Source organism: Oncorhynchus masou, chromosome 9 (assembly GCF_036934945.1).
Source record: "Oncorhynchus masou masou isolate Uvic2021 chromosome 9, UVic_Omas_1.1, whole genome shotgun sequence".
Classification (NCBI taxonomy): domain Eukaryota; kingdom Metazoa; phylum Chordata; class Actinopteri; order Salmoniformes; family Salmonidae; genus Oncorhynchus; species Oncorhynchus masou.
Window position 1 is genome coordinate 15,809,700 of NC_088220.1, and position 22,856 is coordinate 15,832,555.

The 22,856-nt window shown below is 43.5% G+C and overlaps 2 protein-coding genes across 5 annotated transcripts; one reads left to right on the forward strand and one right to left on the reverse strand.

The window, feature by feature from the left end:
• The first annotated feature begins 331 nt into the window (after positions 1–331).
• Positions 332–2,272, forward strand: LOC135545562 (insulin-like). The gene is made up of 2 exons (XM_064973254.1): positions 332–527; positions 2,121–2,272. The coding sequence occupies exons 1-2, from the start codon at positions 332–334 to the stop codon at positions 2,270–2,272; spliced, it is 348 nt and encodes a 115-aa protein (XP_064829326.1).
• A 522-nt stretch (positions 2,273–2,794) lies between these two features.
• Positions 2,795–22,789, reverse strand: hmmr (hyaluronan-mediated motility receptor (RHAMM)). Of its 4 annotated transcripts, XM_064973253.1 has the most exons (22): positions 22,646–22,789; positions 22,172–22,276; positions 20,513–20,598; positions 15,489–15,566; positions 12,631–12,819; positions 12,181–12,267; positions 10,796–10,907; positions 10,463–10,528; positions 10,294–10,367; positions 8,599–8,672; positions 8,069–8,436; positions 7,691–7,827; positions 7,395–7,609; positions 6,730–6,834; positions 5,994–6,206; positions 5,395–5,905; positions 5,293–5,352; positions 5,153–5,250; positions 4,819–4,885; positions 4,423–4,599; positions 3,965–4,100; positions 2,795–3,352 (listed from the first exon to the last, which is right to left on the reverse strand). In XM_064973253.1, the coding sequence occupies exons 1-22, from the start codon at positions 22,689–22,691 to the stop codon at positions 3,339–3,341; spliced, it is 3,018 nt and encodes a 1,005-aa protein (XP_064829325.1). In that variant the 5' UTR covers positions 22,692–22,789; the 3' UTR covers positions 2,795–3,338. The 4 variants fall into 4 exon arrangements, with proteins under 4 accessions (XP_064829325.1, XP_064829324.1, XP_064829323.1 ...); XM_064973252.1 differs by having other exon boundaries at positions 5,153–5,352; XM_064973251.1 differs by having other exon boundaries at positions 5,293–5,905.
• Between the last annotated feature and the right edge of the window lie 67 nt (positions 22,790–22,856).

Consider the following 22,856-nt stretch of genomic DNA (forward strand, 5'->3'; position numbering starts at 1 on the left):
GATCTCATATGGCTGTGATAGTGGTCTCTCTCTCCCTCCAGATCTCATATGGCTGTGGTAGTGGTCTCTGTCTCCCTCCAGATCTCATATGGCTGTGATAGTGGTCTCTGTCTCCCTCCAGATCTCATATGGCTGTGGTACTATGGTCTCTCTCTCCCTCCAGATCTCATATGGCTGTGATAGTGGTCTCTCTCTCCCTCCAATCTCATATGGCTGTGGTACTATGGTCTCTCTCCCTCCAGATCTCATATGGCTGTGATAGTGGTCTCTCTCTCCCTCCAAATCTCATATGGCTGTGATACTGTGGTCTCTCTCTCCCTCCAGATCTCATATGGCTGTGGTAGTATGGGCCCTGTCTCTTCTGTTACTGTTGGTCCTGTCTTCCCCGGGGGTCTGCTCAGCTCCCAGTGCCCAGCACCTGTGTGGCTCACACCTGGTGGATGCCCTCTACCTGGTCTGTGGGGAACAAGGGTTCTTTTATAACCCCCACAGAATCCCCAGAGACCTACTCCTGCAACACCTTATAGGTGAGACTGAGAACAGGGGGTGATTTGAAGGCTGGCACTATATTCAATATATTTTAAATATGTGATGCTCTTTTATTACAAGCCGACACATTTTGAGAGAGGGTATGTTGTTGAAGGTATATATCTGGATTTTGGCAATGAGAACCTTTATCTACATCCTCAGAGTGGATACCATTTATGTCTGTGTCCAGTATTAAGGAAGTTAGTTAGTTTCTCGAGACAATGCTAAATAGTGTTAGCAAAACAACTGGAAGCCTATGGGTATATGCTAGCATAATTACCTGTAACGTTGAAGTCTGTAGTCCCCCTCTCCCAACCCTCTCTATTCAATTCAATTCAAATGGGCTTTATTGGCATGGGGAACATATGTTTACATTGTCAAAGCAAGTGAAATAGATAAACTAAACTGAAATAAACAATCAAAAATGAACAGTAAACAGGACACACAAGTTTCAAAGGAATAGACAGATTTCAAATGTCATATTATGGCTATGTAGTGTTATAATGATGTGGAAATAGTTTATGTACAAAACAAATATGGGTTGTATTTACAGTGTTTGTTCTTCACTGGTTGCCATTTTCTTGTGGCAAAACACACTGTGGTATTCAACCAATAGATATGGGGGATTCTCAAAATGGGATGTTTTCAAATTCTTTGTGGATCTGTGTAATCTGAGGGAAATATGTGTCTCTAATATGGTCATACATTTGGCAGGTTAGGAAGTGCAACTCAGTTTCCACCTCATGTTTAGGAAGATCAGCTGCTTCCACCTCATTTTGTGGGCAGCGGGCACATAGCCTGTCTTCTCTTGAGAGCCAGTTCTGCCTGCCTCAACAGCAAGGCCATATCTTATCCATATCGTCTGGATTTGGATAATTAGCTGAGTTATTTATAGTTTTTTGTGTGCTCTAGGGCAACGGTGTCTAGATGGAATTTGTATTTGTTGTCCTAGCAACTGAACCTTTTTTGGAACACCATTATTTTTTGTCTTACTGACATTTACTGTCAGGGCCCAGGTTTGACAGAAGGTGCAGCTGTAGGTCCTCCTTGGTTGAAGGACAGAAGCACCAGGTCATCAGCAAACATTAAATATTTCTCTTCAGTCAGTCTCTCTCTGCCATCTGTGAAGAGGGTATACCTTCTCTTGAAGTTTGTCATATACTGTAGCTATCCCCACTGATCTTTTGCTGAGACCGTTCCTAACTACTGACTTTGTGAGATATCAGATTTTAAGACTCGTGAATTCTCCAGATTCCTCATTACATTCTCTCCCAGAGCATGATCTAAGTGGATCTATCACCTCAGTTAAACCCCGTGCTCAGACATCCCATTGCTATGTCTGAAGATAACTTTACTTCAGAGGTAGGAAGCTGAGCTACACCTGTCAGATCTCTCATCTGAAGGACGTGGAGCCTTAAACAAGACTAAACAGATTGTGAAGCTCTGATAACACGCTCATTCAGTCTGTTAAACAGCCAACATTCTAACTGGTATTTTGCGTGAGTGAAGGAGTTTGCTGATCTGCCTTACTTCACAGCTTTTGGGAACTCTCCCCCTCTACATCCCTCCATTTCTCACCCTCTACTTTAAAGGGTTCCTGTCTAGGAAGAGCAGACAGGGTTGGAGGGTGAAGCAGGAACATCCATGGAAGGACCATGAAGACCAGAAGGTGAAAAGAGGCATTGTGGAACAGTGCTGTCATAAGCCATGCAGCTTCAGCCACCTGCAGAGCTACTGCGACTGACTGGAGTCTACTACTCAGTCTACACTCGATTGATAAGAGCACAGACTAGCCTCAAGAGCTACTGGTGGAAGGACATGTCAATGTTGTATAAAACTAAATGTCAAGGGGGACTACAGAAAAAATAAAACATGTGTATGACCAGTAACAGACTGTTGGTATGTTGAAGACAGTGGGTCTTTGTTCCAGTTATGAAGGAAAAGGAAGGAGATAGAAATCATGCTCTCAACTGGCTACAGCAGAATGTGGCTGTTGGGTGTCAGGAGACAGAGGTTTCTGCCCATGTGAATTTACAAACACACCCCATTAAACATGGGGAATATAAATAATATCTAACCATGCCTGATATCAGAATATTTAAGATGGCTCAGGTCTAAATCTGTGGTGTCTGATCAAACGAGTACAGGAGTTCACAGGTATGGGACATTTAACACAACCCATTTCTTTGTGAATGAACAGGCCCGTGTCAGACATGGTATAACAGTAATGTCAACAGGCGTGTATAGAATGACCCCACATCAAAAACACACTCCCTACATTTATTTAGAACAAATCATCCGCTTCTCTCAGTGTGAAGGAAGAGAGAACATGTGGGGCTTTATTTACAAGAGTCAGACTGTTGGAAGGAAGTAAAAAGGTAAACCAGTGAAAAGAGAGAAGTTACATTCCCATCTTCTGGAAATCATGTCTAATCAAACAAAATGTACATTAATACAGCTAAACATGTACAGTGTATTTGCATTATACACAACTGTATGTTATGTTGAACAAAACAAAACATTTTGTGCTTAATATGAATGCTGTAGCAAAAGAATGACGACATGTTTCATGCCGATACTGACAGAATTGCTCTATAGGATGGAAGGAAAGGCCTTTGTAATCCTGTATATGTTTTAGCAGAAACAAACACCCCCCTTGTAGATTCAGCAAGTAGCTTTTCAGAGCATTTGGTATCAAATGACAATTAAATATTACGCAAGACCATGACATCCTCTTGACTCAACAGGAGGCGTCCGGTTCACCCAGGACAGTTGGTGCTTCCTATGAGGGTCTGTCCATTGTTTAACTTTCAACAGCGGTTTCCTAAAAGAGACAGGATTAGAGTTACATGTATTTAATCCTCTGATGAGGGGTACATTTCAGGTTTAAAAAAAGCTTCTGAAGTTTGCAATTTCGACTCAAATTTCAGACTTGATTTTCCCTAACAAAAAAATGTATCAGCCCCAACAAAAATGTCCATTAATTATAATCCACATTTCCCATTGCTGCAGGATTATTTTCCTGCTATAGCAATCTAGCTCAAATTAAGACCCGACATCTGTAGCTAGCTATCTTGAAGCTAGATATACCCTACGCAAACAGGCATTAGTGGACATTTGTCAGTTCTTGGGCAGATTCATCTAGAAAAAGCATTCATAAAATACATGAACACTTCACACATGAGCCAAAAACAGCTGTGTCTGTCACAGGTTGGGCCAAATTGTTGTAAATTCACTACGTGAGCATAGATCAAGACAGGCAGAGTAGAGGTGATGCCATTGAAAGACAACCTAAGCCAACTGCCATGCAGCCAATGTGATTGATATTCATCAGGATATTTTCTGTCAGACAATGTTCATGTGACGGTTTATAGGTCTTTAAAAGTCTGCCAAATGCTGTCAATTACTCGCGAAAAGAACGCTGGTGTGTACTCACCCTGTCTGAGAGGTGCGGCAGCAGGCTGCTCGTTCTCCTTGCTGTCCAGGTGGTTCAAGGCTTTAATGGGGTCAACCCTGCGTTGGGGCTGGCCTCCCTTCTGACGAGACACCTGGGCACGCAGCTTAGACAGCTCCTACACACACACACACACACACTTTAAATATATATAAATATATCCCATTTAGCAGACGCTTTTGTCCAGACAGCTCCTACACACACACACACACACTTTACAATCATGTCAGACTGTAGTACACCCAAAAGCTTTTACCAACACCATTCCCTTCATGGATTTAAAAGAAGTGGATATATGAAAACAATGGCGAAACTTCTACTCTATAATTTAGTGGTAACTAAAGTGTGTGTGTTGCTATAATCATATTTTGTTAACTCCAATCAATATAGCCCATGCTTATACAGTATTTATATCTGTAAACCAGACGGAGGCATCTGACCTGTTTGAGGGAGACGTTCTCATCTTTGAGCTTCACCACGTGTCTGATCTTCTGTTTCTGGTTCTGGTGACCCAGCAGACGAGCGTAGGCGTCCGCGAGCCGGGTCAGCTCCTCCTGGTTTGCCCCATTCTCATTCAGTAGCGCGTCCCGTTCTGCAGCAAACCCATTCAGCTGCTCCTGCAGGGCCAGACCAACCGGAGGAAGAGATGGGGGAACATAGAATTTGAAACAGTAGAATGGGCTCTCCCCCATTTAAGTCAATGATGGGTGTACCCCTTCTATTCATATGGGGAAATATACATGACCATTGGCAGCAACACAGAAGAAAACATCTAAAGAGGAACTACATTTCCCATAATGCGGCAGTGGTGACCCCTTGCCTCTGCTGTGACTGACCTGGAAGGGCTTGACCTTAGTGTAGAGCTCCTCGTACTGTCTCCTCCAGTGTTCTGTCTCTGCATCACTGAGAGAGGAAAGGACAGAGTTGGAACAGTGTATTGAGAGCCTATCCTTTGGTGTTATAATACCATTGTCTTCTACTTGATGATCTGGCCGCGTATTCATAAGGTCTCAGAGTAGGGTGCGGCTCCAGGCTCAGTTCCCCTGTCCATGCAATTGCATTTATTCATTCATCTGAAAGGGGAAACTGATCCAAGAACAGCACTCAGACAGTTCATGAATACAGGCCCTGATCTTCACAGCCCAGCAAGTGATTCCTGGTCCTCCTCACCTCTTGTCCCGAGTTGCCACCAGCTGTCTCTGGAAGTCTCTTCTCTGTTCATCTATCTCCCACTGGAGAGTCACCTTCTCCTGGACAACTGGGTGCACCTGGCTCTGGAGAGAAACCACCTCCTTGACCACCGGGTGCACCTGGCTCTGGAGAGAAACCACCTCCTTGACCACCACATCCACCTGGCTCTGGAGAGTCACCTTCTCCTGGACAACTGGGTGCACCTGGCTCTGGAGAGAAACCTTCTCTTCCATCAGTTCTACCTGGCTCTGGAGACCAGCTCTCTGTTCTTCTGCCTTCATCAGTCGGTTGTGTATTAGTTCTACCTGGTCCTGAAGGCCCCGTTTGTCTATTTCAAACATCTCCACTACCGTTTTCAGTTCATCCCTCTCTTTCTCTACCTCCATGTGGTTCTCTAGACAGGGCAGATCTTTCTTTACCTGATCCTCCATATTCTCCAACTGGTTGTGAAGGCTCAGTTTCTCCTTTTCCACCTCTCCTACCAAGCACTGAAGAGCTAGCTTCTCCTCCTCTAACACCTCCACCTGTCTCTCTAGCCTCCCCACCTCCTCTGACATCCATTGCTTCAAGTCTCTCCTCTGCACCTCCCTCTCTCCTTTCTCCTGCTCCAGTAGCCTTTGAACCTCCTCTTTCTCCATCCTCTCCTCCTGCAGCTGTCTCTGCACCTCCTCCTCAGCCCTCTTCATCTCCTCATCTCTCTGAGCTAGACGAGTCTGTGCCGCCAACAGCATTCTAGAGGGGAGGTGGGGGACCGAGAGAAGGGAGAGCGTCAGAGGTTGCACATTCAATCACCAAATATTGAGAAGCCTTATGAGCTCACCTTGCATACTCCGCTCTTGCTTTCTCCTGAGCCTGCTGGTCAGCTAGATGTTTCTCCTGCTCCCCCTCCATCTCCTCCCTCACTTTCTTCACCTCCACCTCTTTACGCTGATTCACTCTCTCCACCTCTTCTTTCATCTGCTTCGTCACCCTCTCCACCTCTTCCTCCAGCGCTCTACCCCTCTCCTCTGCTCCCTTCAGGGCCTGCCTGGAGCTGGTGGAACAAAATACACATTTTGAAGTCTTAAAGCCGATTTAGGCTTGATCCGGGGATGTGGTGTAGAGGCTCCGTACGACAATTGCAGAGCCTCCGGAGGCCAAATCAAGCTCCGTACTGCAAGGCCATGCATCTCCCGCCTAATAAATTGCAATGCAGAGAGCTCCATATATCTCCGCATTGGCGGTAGGTGGGGGCAGTACGTCCTGTATAAACACAAACTCACTTACTCCAAGACAACAGCTCTACGAAGCGCAAGAAGTTAAGACTGCCCTGAACTGTCATTAACGCTGTACTGACACCGCAGAACCTAATTGACCATAAATCAGCTTTTACAGAGCCATGACTGCTAATACTTTAACCCAAAGTTAAAGGGACAGTTCACTTAAAATTAAGTTTCAGATGTTTTCATCCATCAAAAGTTAAGTTTAGTGAAACAAGAATGAAAGTGGTTTTTTTTTTTCTTTGTGAAAGGGTCCCTTTAAACACATTAATATTGGACAACAGGTCAACTCCGTACCTCTCCAGTTCAGTGGCCAGGTCTCCTATCTTGCTGAGGGAGATGGTGTGTTCCTCCTGCAGGCTCCTCATGGTAGAGTGTACCACCTGCACGTCACTGCTCCTCCTGGATGGAGACAACACACAACGCTGAAAGGAACAGTTTGAGCAAAGGGGAGGTGCAGAATTCCTAATCTTTGTCACATAACAGGGCTCGACATTAACACTTGTCCGCTTCCCCAGGTTAAGAAAAAACATTTTGTCAGGGAAGCAGAATATAGATTTAAGTTGCCCGAATGGACAAGTAAAAAAATTAAATCGCGATATCAAAAATATACTCTGATTATTGGATCAGATTGTCTCCCAATTTCTGTAGACTGCGTCAGAGTAGAATTGTATTGCATTGACAGGCACAAGCTGTCTTCATCAATCCCCGGGGGCGCCGGTCGTCTTCATCAATCCCCGGGGGCGCCGGTCGGCTTCATCAATCCCCCGGGGCGCCGGTCGTCTTCATCAATCCCACTGGCCGGGATGGCCTTGTCCCACAGTCGTCGATTCAGCTAAACCTGTAGCTAAACTCCACGGCAACTCCAGCCAACCAACTTCTCTTATTTGAAACACTATTTCAAAGGATGTTAAAAACATTAATTTTCAGTTTTCAGTTCCGCGTTAAACCTCCAGACTCACCTGTCTAGCAGTGCTCTGGTCTCAGTCAGCTCTCTCTCCAACTCGCTCTTCTCCTGTTGGAGACCCTGTAGGGCCTCCCCTCTCCGCTCATCCTGCAACTCCAGAACCGACAGCACTCCTAGAGCCTCCTCCAACTCATCCTCCAACTGTTTCCTTTCCTCCTCCGTCTCCTCCCTCACCCTCTCCAGCACTGAGGCCAGGGAGGCTGCATGCTCCTGGGGAGAACGAGAGGAGAGTCAGATGTAGGATTTTAATGGGTGCCATATTGGATTCAAGTCATTCCCAACACCACTAACCTTTTCCTGCTTCAGCTCCTCAGCCAGGGAGGTGTGTGTCAGCTCCAGCTGCTCCTGCACCACCTCCTCACTCCTCCTGTTCTCCCGCAGGAGGCTCAGTTCTGCCTTCAGCTCCTCCACTCTCCCCTGGCTACTAACTAAAGACAGATACAGACACTTGATATAGAGCCCACACAGATAAGAGCAACCTAGAAACAATACCCCAAAACCTGACCATTCAGGAAAACTGGAAAAGGGTAAGATCAGAAATTCCTGATAAATCTGCTTAAGATAAACTCCCATTATAGACATTCTTTCAGATCTACAAGGAACCATCAAGAGTCTAGTACTTAAGGGTATGTCAGTAATATAAATTAGGGACTAGGATTGTTTGTGTACCGCTCTCCTCCTCCAGGACCTTGCACTTCTCTTCCAGGTGAGCTACTTTCTCATCCAGCTCCTCCCCTGTCCTCCTCAGCACCTCTTGCAGCCGCACTAGCTCCGCCTCTTGCTGCCGCACTGCAATCTGGGAGTCAGACACTTCCTGGTTGGCCCGTTGCATCTGTACCTCCATCTCTCCCAATGCCTTCTGGGAGGACATCAGCTCCGCCTCTCGCCGCTCCAGAAGCTTCTCCGTCTCCTGCAAAGCATCACGGGAAGCCTGCAGGTCCTGCTGACCTTTCTCTGACTCCTCCTCCTTCTGACGGAGAATGTTCTGAGAGTTTTCGAGCTCCGCGGTGCACTGCTCAAGTTTCTGCTCAAGATGGCTGAGAGAAAAGGACATGGTGTGAGATCAGCTGTTGTTTTGCATGTCAACCAAGACAACTTGGAAACTGATGTCATCAATTTCAATGTGGACAGAAAAATAAACCCTGAATTTCAATGATTCTGAAAGAAGTTGTTCAGGGAGGACATGTGCATTAGCTCACCCCAGTTTCTGCTGCTGAGACTCAGAGATGCTGTTCACCATCTCCATCTTCCCATGAAGCTTCATACGCAGATCCTAAGGAGACACAATAGCATGTTATAACAGCCTCAATTATAACTATTTTCTGTCTACGTTGAAAACCCGATGTAAGCATGATCATGGACCAGTCAAGTAGTTCCTCCATACACATTTCTTCCCTCAGTAAGAAGTATGTTTAACAGGCTCCCGAGTGGCGCAGCATCTGTGTTATAAGCGTCACTACAGACCCTTGTTCGATCCCGGGCTCACAACCGGCCGTGATCAGAAGTCCCATAGGGCAGTGCACAATTGGCCCAGCGTCATCCGGGTTAGGGGAGGGTTTGGCCATCATTGTAAAATAAGAATATGTTCTTAACCGACTTGCATAGTTAAATAAAGGTTAAATAAATGTTTTAAAATGTTAGTATTTCATCTCCTGTTCCCTCCCTCCACACAGCTTTAAGCATCAACCTCTCCTTCCTTCTATCCCTCCCTTAAGCTCTCCCCTCCCCAAAAATTGGAAACATTCCCTTTGAGATTTTTTTTTTACCATTCCTCTCCCTTATCGAATGGTTTGTCCTGTCTGAACTAGTTTCATTTGACTTGCTTTGTGTGTGTGTGTCTCTCCTTACATGTTTCTTCCCTCAGTGACCAGTATATTAGTACCTGGATGTGTGTCTCCTTACATGTTTCTTCCCTCAGTGACCAGTATATTAGTTCCTGGATGTGTGTCTCCTTACATGTTTCTTCCCTCAGTGACCAGTATATTAGTACCTGGATGTGTGTCTCTCCTTACATGTTTCTTCCCTCAGTGACCAGTATTTAGTTCTTCCTTCCCTCAGTGACCAGTATATTAGTTCCTGGATGTGTGTCTCCTTACATGTTTCTTCCCTCAGTGACCAGTATATTAGTTCCTGGATGTGTGTCTCTCCTTACATGTTTCTTCCCTCAGTGACCAGTATATTAGTTCCTGGATGTGTGTCTCTCCTTACATGTTTCTTCCCTCAGTGACCAGTATATTAGTACCTGGATGTGTGTCTCCTTACATGTTTCTTCCCTCAGTGACCAGTATATTAGTTCCTGGATGTGTGTCTCCTTACATGTTTCTTCCCTCAGTGACCAGTATATTAGTTCCTGGATGTGTGTCTCCTTACATGTTTCTTCCCTCAGTGACCAGTATATTAGTTCCTGGATGTGTGTCTCCTTACATGTTTCTTCCCTCAGTGACCAGTATATTAGTTCCTGGATGTGTGTCTCTCCTTACATGTTTCTTCCCTCAGTGACCAGTATATTAGTTCCTGGATGTGTGTCTCCTTACATGTTTCTTCCCTCAGTGACCAGTATATTAGTTCCTGGATGTGTGTCTCTCCTTACATGTTTCTTCCCTCAGTGACCAGTATATTAGTTCCTGGATGTGTGTCTCCTTACATGTTTCTTCCCTCAGTGACCAGTATATTAGTTCCTGGATGTGTGTCTCCTTACATGTTTCTTCCCTCAGTGACCAGTATATTAGTACCTGGATGTTTGTCTCCTTACATGTTTCTTCCCTCAGTGACCAGTATATTAGTACCTGGATGTTTGTCTCCTTACATGTTTCTTCCCTCAGTGACCAGTATATTAGTTCCTGGATGTGTGTCTCCTTACATGTTTCTTCCCTCAGTGACCAGTATATTAGTACCTGGATGTGGTCGTTGGCTTTGTCCAGGTAACCCTGAAGAACATTGACCTCCTCTCTCAGCTCCTGGATCACAGCTGAGAAACAGGGATACAGCACATGGTTAGAATCATGCCATCTAAAGGAGGAATTATACAGAGGATGGGAGAATGGACATAAACACACAACTTACCGTGCAGCGTATCCATATCATTCTCCAGCTCCTCGTTCTGGACTTTGGTGTCATGGTGGAGGTCCTCTGAAAACCAAACATTACATTATTTTTTATTTTTTTTGTCCAACTAAGCCAGGTACTGTATTAGGGGTAAAGTGTCAACACAGACTTGTTTGACTATTTTAATGCATCTCTTAATTTTAAATTGTGTTAATCTTTCTCACCTTTATTAGTTTAGGACTTTGAACTAGATTTTGTTGGTAATAAATGTCCTGTATAAAAAACATTTAATTGATTGATAAGCACTAGGCAGGTTAACGATGAGGTGTCAGTGAGGTCAGGTGGTCTCACCCAGGTCCTTGTTCCTCTCCCTCAGGGAGGTGAGTGTCGCTCTGGCTGCCTCCAGGTCTGTCTCCAGCAACTTCACCTGGCCCTCTGTACTGATCTGGAGGAAACTCAGCTCCTGATAGGACAACAACTGTCAGTCACTCAACCATCCATACTACACCTGCAGGAAACTCAGCTCCTGAACAAAAACACAATATCAGCACACACATTAATAATTTAGAGAGGAGTGTAAGGCAAACACCACTAGATAGACAGGATAGTAAATGGTGTGTGAACAGGGCCACATTCAGTCACCAAACCTTGCAGATAGAAATGTGATGAATAGAGCCAAACCTTGCAGATAGAAATGTGATGAATAGAGCTGTCATGACATTGGCCTGGGGGTAGGTTTATGACAGTCATAAATACATCTTCCCCCCCTTTTCCTCTCTACCCCACTGATGTTACATTTGTAAAAACCTTGGTTAACAGAGATTCTGGGAACATCAGGTGGTGGGAGGAAATTAACTATATTCTGGTAATCCGACCAATTGAACATATGTGGTGGTACTTAATGAATATGATGTCAGTGCGGTTGTCATCTGATACATTCTCATCAATGATAAGATGACAAACTCTACCGTGGAAGGTCTATACATCAGAGTTACCGGATTCACATGGAATTTTTGTTCAAATTAAATGTTTGAATATGAAATTATTTGTGATGGGATGAAATGTGATTTTAGCTTCTAAATGTGAGATTTGAGTTTTCATAAGATAGGGCTCTGCTCAATCAGTAGCCCGCCCCTGTGAAGGGATATGGGCTATAAAACTTTTCAAACACGCCCTCCTCTTCCTTCCTATATAAAGCCTTGATAACAATAGAACTTCCTGTTCCGAAGATGTAGGACGATGGTCCGATGTCAGAATGGTTCAGATAACTACAGAACGAAGCCAACATAAGCACAACTAATTAAACCCAATTTGTATTGCCGATTGTTAGCCAGGTTTCGTGCAGATAACCAAGAATTTACAACTTTCAGATGAGACTGAATTAAGATGACGATTAATATTGACTGCTATTGATGTAAAATATTACTAGGTCTTTAAGAGTTTATTCGGAAGATAACAGCTCTATAAATATTATTTTGTGTTGCACGACTCTAGTTAATTACCTTTAAATGATTAGCTCAATCAGAAAATGGAAATTACGGATAAATTATTTTATAGAATAGGATGTCATATTACTTAATCCGGCATAGCCAAAGACACAACAGAGCCAAACCTGGCAGATAGAAATGTGATGAATAGAGCCAACGTAGTAATTTATTTGACATATTAGTATGTTCTATACAGCATATTTCAATCTGAAAATTTGAACACGTCGGGTAGTGCTGAACGCGCCATACCTTGTCATTGACGTCCAATTTGTTTCTGGCCTCCATCAGCTCCATAGACAGAGACTGGATCCTCTTCTTAGTGGTGTCTGCAGAAACCTGGTGGAACACAACACAATCAGACATTTACAAAACAAGGTACAAACAGAAAATGCGAACATTTCTAATTTAACAAGTTGGGTGGTAGTACCCGATAACAGTATTGTTTTGTCAACTAGACCCAGATAACCCATAACCAGTTTATACCTTTCTAACCCTGCAGTTAAAGACTTTTGCTTTAAGACCATTGGGCCGGTTTCCCCAAGCACAGATTTAGCCTCGTCCAAGACTAAAAAGCATTCTTAAAAATGGAGATTCTCCATTGAAATAGCTTTTAATTTCAGCACTTGGCCAAATCTGTTAGGAAAGCAACTCATTGTGTTGAGCATACCAACGTTTGACTACCATCAAACACCACATTACCTTGTTCTTGAGGAACTCGTTAGTCTTCTTAAGCTCAGCCAGCTGTATCTCCAGGGTGGTGACGTTAGCTGCCAGACCAGTCTTCTCCCTGACCGCAGACAACAGCTTGGCCTCCACCTTCCTCAGCTCCTCCTCCAGGGTTACCAGGCGCCTGTCCTGCTCCCCGCGCTGCTGCACCAGGGACCGGATCTACAGGAGGGAGGGAAGAGACAGGGTGGATCAGTGCATTAGATTGAAGGAAGAAAATAAGGCGTGCAGTAAGGTAGGTCACAGCAGCTGTGATAACCGGAAAACCTTGTGTCCACATTAGAGGTCGACCGATTAATCAGAATGGCCGATTTCAAGTTTGTAACAATCGGAAATATGTATTTTTGGATGCCGATTTTGCATTATTTTTTTTTTTTTTACAACTTTATTTAACGAGTGAAGTCAGTTAAAACCTCTTGGTGTTAGGGGGCAGTATTTTCATTTTTGGAGAAAAAAAAATCCCGTTTTCCCGGGATATTTTGTCAGGAAAAGATGCTAGAATATGCATATAATTGACAGCTTTGGATAGAAAACGCTAACGTTTCCAAACCTGTAAAGATATTGTCTGTGAGTATAACAGAACTGATGTTGCAGGCGAAAGCCTGAGAAAAATCCAATCCGGAAGTGCCCCAGGTTTTGAAAGCGCTGCGCTCCAATGACTCCCTATATGGCTGTGAATGTACCATCAACGAGCTTACGCTGATGTGGAATATTTTTCGGGGTTGTGGTGACCGCAATTTCCGGGCGATTTCGCAGCCAAACGTGAAGAACAAACGGAGCTATTTCACCTACAAAAATAATATTTTGGGGAAAAATGAACTTTGGCTGTCTACCTGGGAGTCTCGTGAGTGAAAACATCCGAAGTTCAAAGGTAAACAATTTAATTTGATTGCTTCTCTAATTTCCATGACAAGTTTGCCTGCTGCTAGCAAGGCATAATGCTATGCTAGGCTATGATAAACTTACACAAATTCTTGTCTCGCGTTGGCTGTAAAGCATATTTTGAAAATCTGAGATGACAGGGTGATTACCAAAAGGCTAAGCTGTGTTCCAATATATTTCACTTGTGATTTTCATGAATAGGAAGATTTTCTAGGAAGATTTATGTCCGTTGCGTTATGCTAATTAGTGTCAGATGATGATAACGGTCCCGTTCACGGGCTGGTCGTCACTCCAGGTTAAGAACACATTCTTAATTTCAATGACAGCCTAGGAACGGTGGGTTAACTGCCTTGTTCAGGGGCAGAACGACAGATTTTTACCTTGTCAGCTCGGGGATTCAATCTTGTAACCTTACGGTTAACTAGTCCAACACTCTAACCACCTGCCTCACGAGGAGCCTGCCTGTTACGCGAATGCAGTAAGAAGCAAAGGTAAATTGCTAGCTAGCATTAAACTTATCTTATAAAAAACAATCAATCATAATCACTAGTTATAACTACACATGGATGATGATATTACTAGTTTATCTAGCGTGTCCTGCATTGCATCTCATCTATGCGCATTCGCAAAAAAGGACTGTTGTTGCTCCAATGTGTCCCTAACCATAAACATCAATGCCTTTCTTAAAATCAATACAAAGTAGTATATATTTTAAACCTGCATATTTAGCTAAAAGAAAGGTTAGCAGGCAATACTAACCAGGTGAAATTGTGTCACTTCATTTGCGTTCATTGTACGCAGAGTCAGGGTATATGCAACAGTTTGGGCAGCCTGGCTCATTGCAAACTAATTTCCCAGAATTTTACGTAATTGTGACATAACATTGAAGGTTTTACAATGTAACAGCAATATTTAGACTTAGGGATGCCATCCGTTAGATAAAATAAGGAACGGTTCCGTATTTCACAGAAATAAACATTTTGTTTTCGAAATGATAGTTTCCGGATTTGACCATAGAAATACGAGCCATAGGTTATTAATATGTTATTATGTTATAATTAAGTCTATGATTTGATAGAGCAGTCTGAGCGGTGGTAGGCAGCAGCAGGCTCGTAAGCATTCATTCAAACCGCACTTACGTGCGTTTTGCCAGCAGCTCTTCGCAATGCTTCAAGCATCGCACTGTTTATGACTTCAAGCCTATCAACTCCCGAGATTAGGCTGGAGTAACTGATGTGAAATTACTAGCTAGTTAGCGGGGTGCGTGCTAATAGCGTTTCAAACGTCACTCGCTCTGAGACTTGAAGTGGTTGTTCCCCTTGCTCTGCATGGGTAACGCTGCTTCGAGGGTGGCTGTTGTTGTGTTCCTGGTTCGAGCCCAGGTAGGAGCAAAGAGGGACGGAAGCTATACTGTTACACTGGCAATACAAAAGTACCTATAAGAACATCCAATAGTCAAAGATATATGAAATACAAATCGTAAAGAGAGAAATAGTCCTATAATAACTACAACGTAAAACCTCTTACCTTGGGATATTGAAGTCTCATGTTAAAAGGAACGACCAGCTTTCATATGTTCTCAAGTTCTGAGCAAGGAACTTAAACATTAGCTTTTTTACATGGCACATATTGCACTTTTACTTTCTTCTCCAACACTTTTTTGTTGTTGCATTATTTAAACCAAATTGAACAGGTTTCATTATTTGAGGCTAAATTGATTTTATTGATGTATTATATTACGTTAAAATAAGTGTTCATTCAGTATTGTTGTAATTGTCATGATTACAAAAAAAATACAAAAATAAAAATCTGCCAATTAATCAGTGTCGCCCTTTTTTTGGTCCTCCAATAAATCGGTATCGGCGCTGAAAATTCATAATCGGTCGACCTCTAGTCCACATCCATGATAAGTCTCTTGTCGCTAATTTTCATTTAACTGGTAACACTACCTCTTTCTCCAGGAGTTTCTGCTGTTTCATCTGCATCGATTGGCCGCTCTTGTCTTTCTTTGACATGGAACCATCAACCTGGGTGAAGGAGGAATGGAAGAATGAATTGCAGAGGGCCATTACATTAAGGTTCAAGGGACAGTTCAGGATTTTGGCAATGAAACCCTTCATTTACTTTCCCCAGAGTCAGATGAACTCATGGATACTATTTTATGTCAATGCATTCAGTTTGAAGGAAGCTGCCAACTAGAATTAGTGCTATTGCTAGTGTTAGCGCAATGACTAAGTCTATGAGATCAGCTAGTATGGGAAAAACTATCAGGCCAGGTGTTCCTGTAGAATTTCAGTCATTGCGCTAACACTAGTTAGCATTGGCTTCCTTCATTAATATTTATTTTTATTTCACCTTTATTTAACCAGGTAGGCTAGTTGAGAACATACTGGACAGACATAACGGGCTCCTCCAAAATCCTGAACTATCCCTTTAAAGCACCAGGGGTGTATCCATTAGTCAGATTCAGTTGCAAAACATTTCGCAACAGAAACGGTTTCCTCAAACAGAAAACGTTTTGCAAGGAAAACAAGAGTTTATATATTCGACAAATTCAAGTAGGTCCCTCCCAGTTTCATCATGTTTGCTGCCATTTAGTTCCTAGAGTAAACTGTCAAATCTGACAAGGTTATCTTGATGATGTGGCTGTGCCAACCAGGGAGGATGTGTTTATTATGTAAACACCAACTTACTAAAACATACGTTTGAATGACACTGAGGGGCAGAGTGGGACAGCTAATGTCGGTTTGCCTGAGGCTGATGCCGTGCAGGTGTACACATGCATATACACACACTCACTCAAATAAGCGCATACAAGAACACACAGACAGTCGTGGCCAAAAGTTGAGAATGACACAAATACTAATTTTCACAAAGTCTGCTGCCTCAGTTTGTATGATGACAATTTGTATATACTCCAGAATGTTATGAAGAGTGATCAGATGAATTGCAATTACTTGTAAAGTCCCTCAATGCCATGCAAATGAACTGAACCCCCCCCCCAAAAAACAACAACATTTCAGCCCTGCCACAAAAGGACCAGCTGACATCATGTCAGCCATTCTCTCGTTAACACAGGTGTGAGTGTTGACGAGGACAAGACTGGAGATCATTCTGTCATGCTGGTTGAGTTCGAATAACAGACTGGAAGCTTCAAAAGGAGGGTGGTGCTTGGAATCATTGTCCTTCCTCTGTCAATAATGGTTACCTGCAAGGAAACACGTGACGTCATCATTGCTTTGCAAAAAAAAGGGCTTCACAGGCAAGGATATTGCTGCCAGTAAGATTGCACCTAAATCAACCATTTATCGGATCATCAAGAACTTCAAGGAGTGCGGTTCAATTGTTGTGAAGAAAGCTTCAGGGCGCCCAAGAAAAGTCCAGCAAGCGCCAGGAACGTCTCCTAAAGTTGATTCAGCTGCGGGACCTAGAAACCACCAGTACAGAGCTTGCTCAGGAATGGCAGCAGGCAGGTGTGAGTGCATCTGCACGCACAGTGAGGCGAAGACTTTGAGGATGGCCTCAAGAAGGGCAGCAAAGAAGCCATTTCTCTCCAGGAAAAACATCAGAGAGACTGATATTCTGCAAAAAGGTACAGGGATTGGACTGCTGAGAACTGGGGCAAAGTCATTTTCTCTGATAAATCCTCTTTCCGATTGTTTGGGGCATCCGGAAAAAAGCTTGTCCGGAGAAGACAAGGTGAGCGCGACCATCAGTACTGTGCCAAGCCAACAGTAAAGCATTCTGGGACCATTCATGTGAGGAGTTGCTTCTCAGCCAAGGGAGTGGGCTCTCACAATTTTGCCTAAGAACACAACCATGGATAAAGAATGGTACCAACACATCCTCCGAGAGCAACTTCTCCCAACCATACAGGAACAGTTTGGTGACGAACAATGCCTTTTCCAGCATGATGGAGCACATTGCCATAAGGAAAAAGTGATAACTAAGTGGCTTGGGGGAAAATATTATTGATATTTTGGGTCCATGGCCAGGAAACTCCCCAGACCTTAATCCCATTGACAACTTGTGGTCAATCCTCAAGAGGCAGGTGGACAAACAAACACCCACAAATTCTGACAAATTCCAAGCATTGATTATGCAAGAATGGGCTGCCATCAGTCAGGATGTGGCCCAGAAGTTAATTGACAACATGCCAGGGCAGATTGCAGAGGTCTTGAAAAAGAAGGGTCAACACTGCAAATATTGACTCTTTGCATCAACTTCATGTAATTGTCAATAAAATCCTATGACACGTATGAAATGCTTGTAATTATACTTCATTATTCCATAGTAACATCTGACAAAAATATCTAAAGACACTGAAGCAGCACTTTGTGATAATTCATATTTGTGTCATTCTCATAACGGTTGGCCACGACTGTACATGTAATAGTGCCAGACATGCATACAAACATATACGGTTGGGATTGCTGTTATGATTTTAGTTGTCCTTGATGTCCTTTTTTTGCAGTGTTGTTAGCTGTTTTCTTCCGTCTTTGTGGGGGGCTTTCTCCTTGAGGAAACCTACTGGGCAAATACTAAGAGCAGATTTCCCATATATTTAACTTCCGGCGCCGACAGAGATGGCCGCCTCACTTTGCGTTCCTAGGAAACTATGCAGGTTTTTTTTTTTACGTGTTATTTCTTACATTGGTACCCCGGGTCATCTTAGGTTTCATTACATACAGTCGAGAAGAATTACTGAATATAAGAACAGCGTCAACTAACCATCAGTACGACCAAGAATATGACTTTCGCGAAGCGGATCCTGTGTTCTGCCTTTCACCCAGGACAACGGAATGGATCCCAGTCGGCGACCCAAAAAAACGACTTCATAAAAGGGGGAAAGGAAGCGGTCTTCTGGTCAGACTCCGGAGACGGGCACATCGTGCACCACTCCCTAGCATTCTTCTTGCCAATGTCCAGTCTCTTTACAACAAGGTTGATGAAATCCGAGCAAGGGTAGCATTCCAGAGGGACATCAGAGACTAACGTTCTTTGCTTCACGGAAACATGGCTCACTGGAGAGACGCTATCGGAGTCGGTGCAGCCAGTTGGTTTCTCCACGCATCGCGCCGACAGAAACAAACATCTTTCTGGTAAGAAGAGGGGCAGGGGGGTATGCTTCATGGTTAACGAGACGTGGTGTGGCCACAACAACATACAGGAACTCAAATCCTTCTGTTCACCTGATTTAGAATTCCTCACAATCAAATGTCGACCGCATAATCTACCAAGGGAATTCTCTTCGATTATAATCACAGCCGTATATATTCCCCCCCAAGCAGACACATCGATGGCTCTGAACAAACTTTTTTTTGACTCTTTGCAAACTGGAATCCATATATCCTGATGCTGCATACACTGTAGCTGGGGATTTTAACAAGGCTAATCTGAAAACAAGACTCCCTAAATTGTATCAGCATATTGATTGCGAAACCAGGGCTGGAAAAACCTTGGATCATTGCTATTCTAACTTCCGCGACGCATATAAGGCCCTGCCGCGCTCTCCTTTCAGAAAAGCAGACCACGAATCCATTTTGTTGATCCCTGCCTACAGACAGAAACTAAAACAAGAAGCTCCCGTGCTGAGGTCTGATTCCACACTCCAAGACTGCTTCCATCACGTGGACTGGGATATGTTTCGTATTGCATCAAACAACAATGATGAATACTCTGATTCGGTGAACGAGTTCATTAGAACGTGCGTTGAAGATGTCGTTCCCATAGCAATGATTAAAACATTCCCAAACCAGAAACCATGGATTGATGGCAGCATTCGCGTGAAACTGAAAGCGCGAACCACTGCTTTTAATCAGGGCAAGGTGACCGGAAACATGACCGAATACAAACAGTGTAGCTATTCCCTCCGCAAGGCAATCAAACAAGCTAAGCGTCAGTATAGAGACAAAGTAGAATCTCAATTCAATGACTCAGACACAAGAGGCATGTGGCAGGGTCTACAGTCAATCACAGATTACAAAAAGAAAACCAGCCCGTCACAGACCACGACGTCTTGCTCCCAGTCAGACTAAATTACTTTTTTGCCCGCTTTGAGGACAATACAGTGCCACTGACATGTCCCGCAACCATAACAAACCAAACCAAAAGCACTCACAAACTTCTACAGATGCACAATCGAGAGCATCCTGTCGGGCTGTATCACCGCCTAGTACGGCAACTGCTCCGCCCACAACCTTAAGGCTCTCCAGAGGGTAGTGAGGTCTGCACAACGCACTACCTGCCCTCCAGGACACCTACACCACCCGATGTCACAGGAAGGCCATAAAGATCATCAAGGACAACAACCACCCGAGCCACTGCCTGTTCACCCCGCTACAATCCAGAAGGCGAGGTCAGTACAGGTGCATCAAAGCTGGGACCGAGAGACTGAAAAACAGCTTCTATCTCAAGGCCATCAGACTGTTAAACAGCCACCACTGACATTGAGTGGCTGCTGCCAACACACTGACTCAACTCCAGCCACTTTAATAATGGGAATTGATGGGAAATGATGTAAAATATATCACATATTACTTGTTGGTTATTACTGCATTGTCGGAACAAGAAGCACAAGCATTTCGCTACACTCGCATTAACATCTGCCAACCATGTGTATGTGACAAATAAAATTTGATTTGATTTTCTTCTCTTTCGGTCACTTACTTGGTTTTTGGTGCATTGGGGGGGGGGTTCTTGGGGGTGGGGAATGGTATGAATTATATATTTTCTTCTTGGGGGGGGGGTCTCAAATGGTTGAGGGACAGTTATTGGGGAACTGTGGGGGGGTTCGCGTTCACGCTTTTCGGCCTGGTGGGAGATCTGTCAACGTGCCCCTGGATGCTTCTGTGTGTCACTCTGAATGGGAGTCTGTTGGGTGACTGGTGTGGTATAGTTGTTGAGCGGCTTCACTGCATGTATATTGTATTTTTTGGATAATCAATAAAATAAAAAATAAACACCAACTTACCAGGCCATCCACAGACATGGTCCTACGCACAGCCACAGGTGACATAGGAACATCTTTAGAAGGAGATGGTGGTGGGATGAAAGGAGCTGAATGGAGAGAAAATTGTGAAATTACAATGGTGTAGAAAGTAAAAACATCTAGGCTGTACACTACCGGTCAAAAGTTTTGGAACGCCTACTCATTCAATGGTTTTTCCTTTATTTGTACTATTTTCTACATTGCAGCACAACAGTACACAGAATCATGTAGTAACCAAACATATTTTATATTTGAGATTCTTCAAATAGCCACCCTTTGCCTTGATGACAGCTTTGCACACTTGGCATTCTCTCAACCAGCTTCACCTGGAATGCTTTTCCAACAGTCTTGAAGGAGTTTACACATATGCTGAACACTTGTTGGCTGCTTTTCCTTCACTCTGAGGTCCGACTCATCCCAAACCATCTCAATTAGGTTGAGGTCAGGCAGTTGTGGAGGCCAGGTTATCTGATGCAGCACTCCATCACTCTCCTTCTTGGTCAAATAGCCCTTACACAGCCTGGAGGTGTGTTGGGTCATTGTCCTGCTGAAAAACAAATGACAGTCCCACTAACCGCAAACCAGATGGGATGGCGTATCGCTGCAGAATGTTGTGGTAACCATGCTGGTTAAGTGTGCCTCCTCCATTCTTTATGATGTTTAACACACATGCAGAGATCATCCGGTCACCCACACTGCATCTCACAAAGACACGGCGGTTGGAGCTGAAAATCGCAAATTTGGACTCTAGACCAGAGGACAAATTTCCACTGGTCTAATGTCCATTGCTCATGTTTCTTGGCACAAGAAGGTCTCTTTTTCTCATTGCTGTCATTTAGTAGTGTTTCTTTGCGGCAATTTGACCATTAAGGCCTGATTCACAGTCTCCTCTGAACAGTTGATGTTGAGATGTGTCTGTTACTTGAACTCTGAAGCATTCATTTGGGCTGCAATTTCTGAGGCTGGTAACTAATGAACTTATCCTCTACAGCAGATGTAACTCTGGGTCTTCCTTTCCTGTGGCGGTCCTCATGAGACAGTTTCATCATAGCGCTTGATGGTTTTTGCGACCGCACTTGAATAAACTTTCAAAGTTCTTGAAATGTAAGTATTGACTGACCTTCATGTCTTAAAGTAATGATGAACTGTCATTCTCTTTGCTTGTTTGAGCTGTTATTGCCATAATATGGACTTGGTCTTCTACCAAATAGGGCTTTCTTCTGTATACCCCACTACATTGTCACAACACAACTGATTGGCTCAAATGCATTAAGGAAAGAAATGACAACATTTAACAAGGCACACCTGTTAATGTAAATGCATTCCAGGTGACAACCTCATGAAGCTGGTTGAGAGAATGCCAAGAGTGTACAAAGCTGTCAAGGCAAAAGGTGACTATTTGAATGATCACAAATAGAAAATATATTGTGATTAATTTAACACTTTTTTGGTTAGTAGTTCTGATGTCTTCATTATTATTCTCCAATGTAGAAAATAGTAGAAATAAAGAAAACCCCTTGAATGACGTGTTCTAAAACTTGACAGGTAGTGTAGATCTACTGTCAAAAGTTTTTTAAGTTATTTGGTATGACAATTATTTTGTTTAGAGTAGAGCTTCAGATGTCTGACAGTTAAACTCACCACCACTGGCTTTGAGCAGTTTGAAGCGCTCTGACCGGTGGAAAGAGGCAGGTCCCTTCACCTCTCCTGGTTTCAGCTCATATGTGCCCGGTGCTGGGGCGCAGCCTGAACAAAACATGATGAAAACACAGGCAGCCCAATTCTCATGTTTTGCTCAATTATTGTCAAAAGTGAGAGAGAAATATCAGAATTGGTCTGCCTGTGTAAAAGCATTGGCGTGACTATCAACATAGGTATCCAATTAACTACCGTAACCGACGTGGACGTTTTGCCCTTTGCTTGGTGGATTGGAGTAACGTTTACGTTAACTAGCTAGTTAGTAAGCAATTATATACAAAATATTGTTGGATAGCTACGTTAGCGCTAATCTAGCTAACGTTTTAGCTAACTAACGTTAGATTAGCTGGCTAAATTACTTAAAGCAGCTAACGTTAATTGGCTAGGTTTGCTCAGCTAAATCATTATTTAACTTACCGATATTTTCATTAAATCGTTTCACTGGAGCTCTTGAAAAAGACATGGCTTAAGTTTGGACCAAATAGTTCACTAGAAAATTAGCAGCTAGTTTAAAAGTTACAGCGACGGACGAAGAGTTCCAACGCACTGATTCAAATTCAAAACTCCAGTATCAACACGTGAGTTGTACGGCAGACCTATCAAAACTAGCAACGTCATAACGTCGAGA

Bases quoted from the DNA above. Each gene is read 5' to 3' on its own strand.
- LOC135545562 (XM_064973254.1), top strand. From the start codon at position 332: ATGGCTGTGGTAGTATGGGCCCTGTCTCTTCTGTTACTGTTGGTCCTG. The intron at 528-2,120 runs GTGAGACTGAGA...TCTACTTTAAAG, and splicing joins ACTCCTGCAACACCTTATAG to GGTTCCTGTCTAGGAAGAGC.
- hmmr (XM_064973250.1), bottom strand. From the start codon at position 22,691: ATGTCTTTTTCAAGAGCTCCAGTGAAACGATTTAATGAAAATATCG. The intron at 22,277-22,645 runs GTAAGTTAAATA...TGTTTTGTTCAG, and splicing joins ACGATTTAATGAAAATATCG to GCTGCGCCCCAGCACCGGGC. The intron at 5,906-5,993 runs GTGAGCTCATAA...CCTCCCCTCTAG, and splicing joins GCAAGAGCGGAGTATGCAAG to AATGCTGTTGGCGGCACAGA.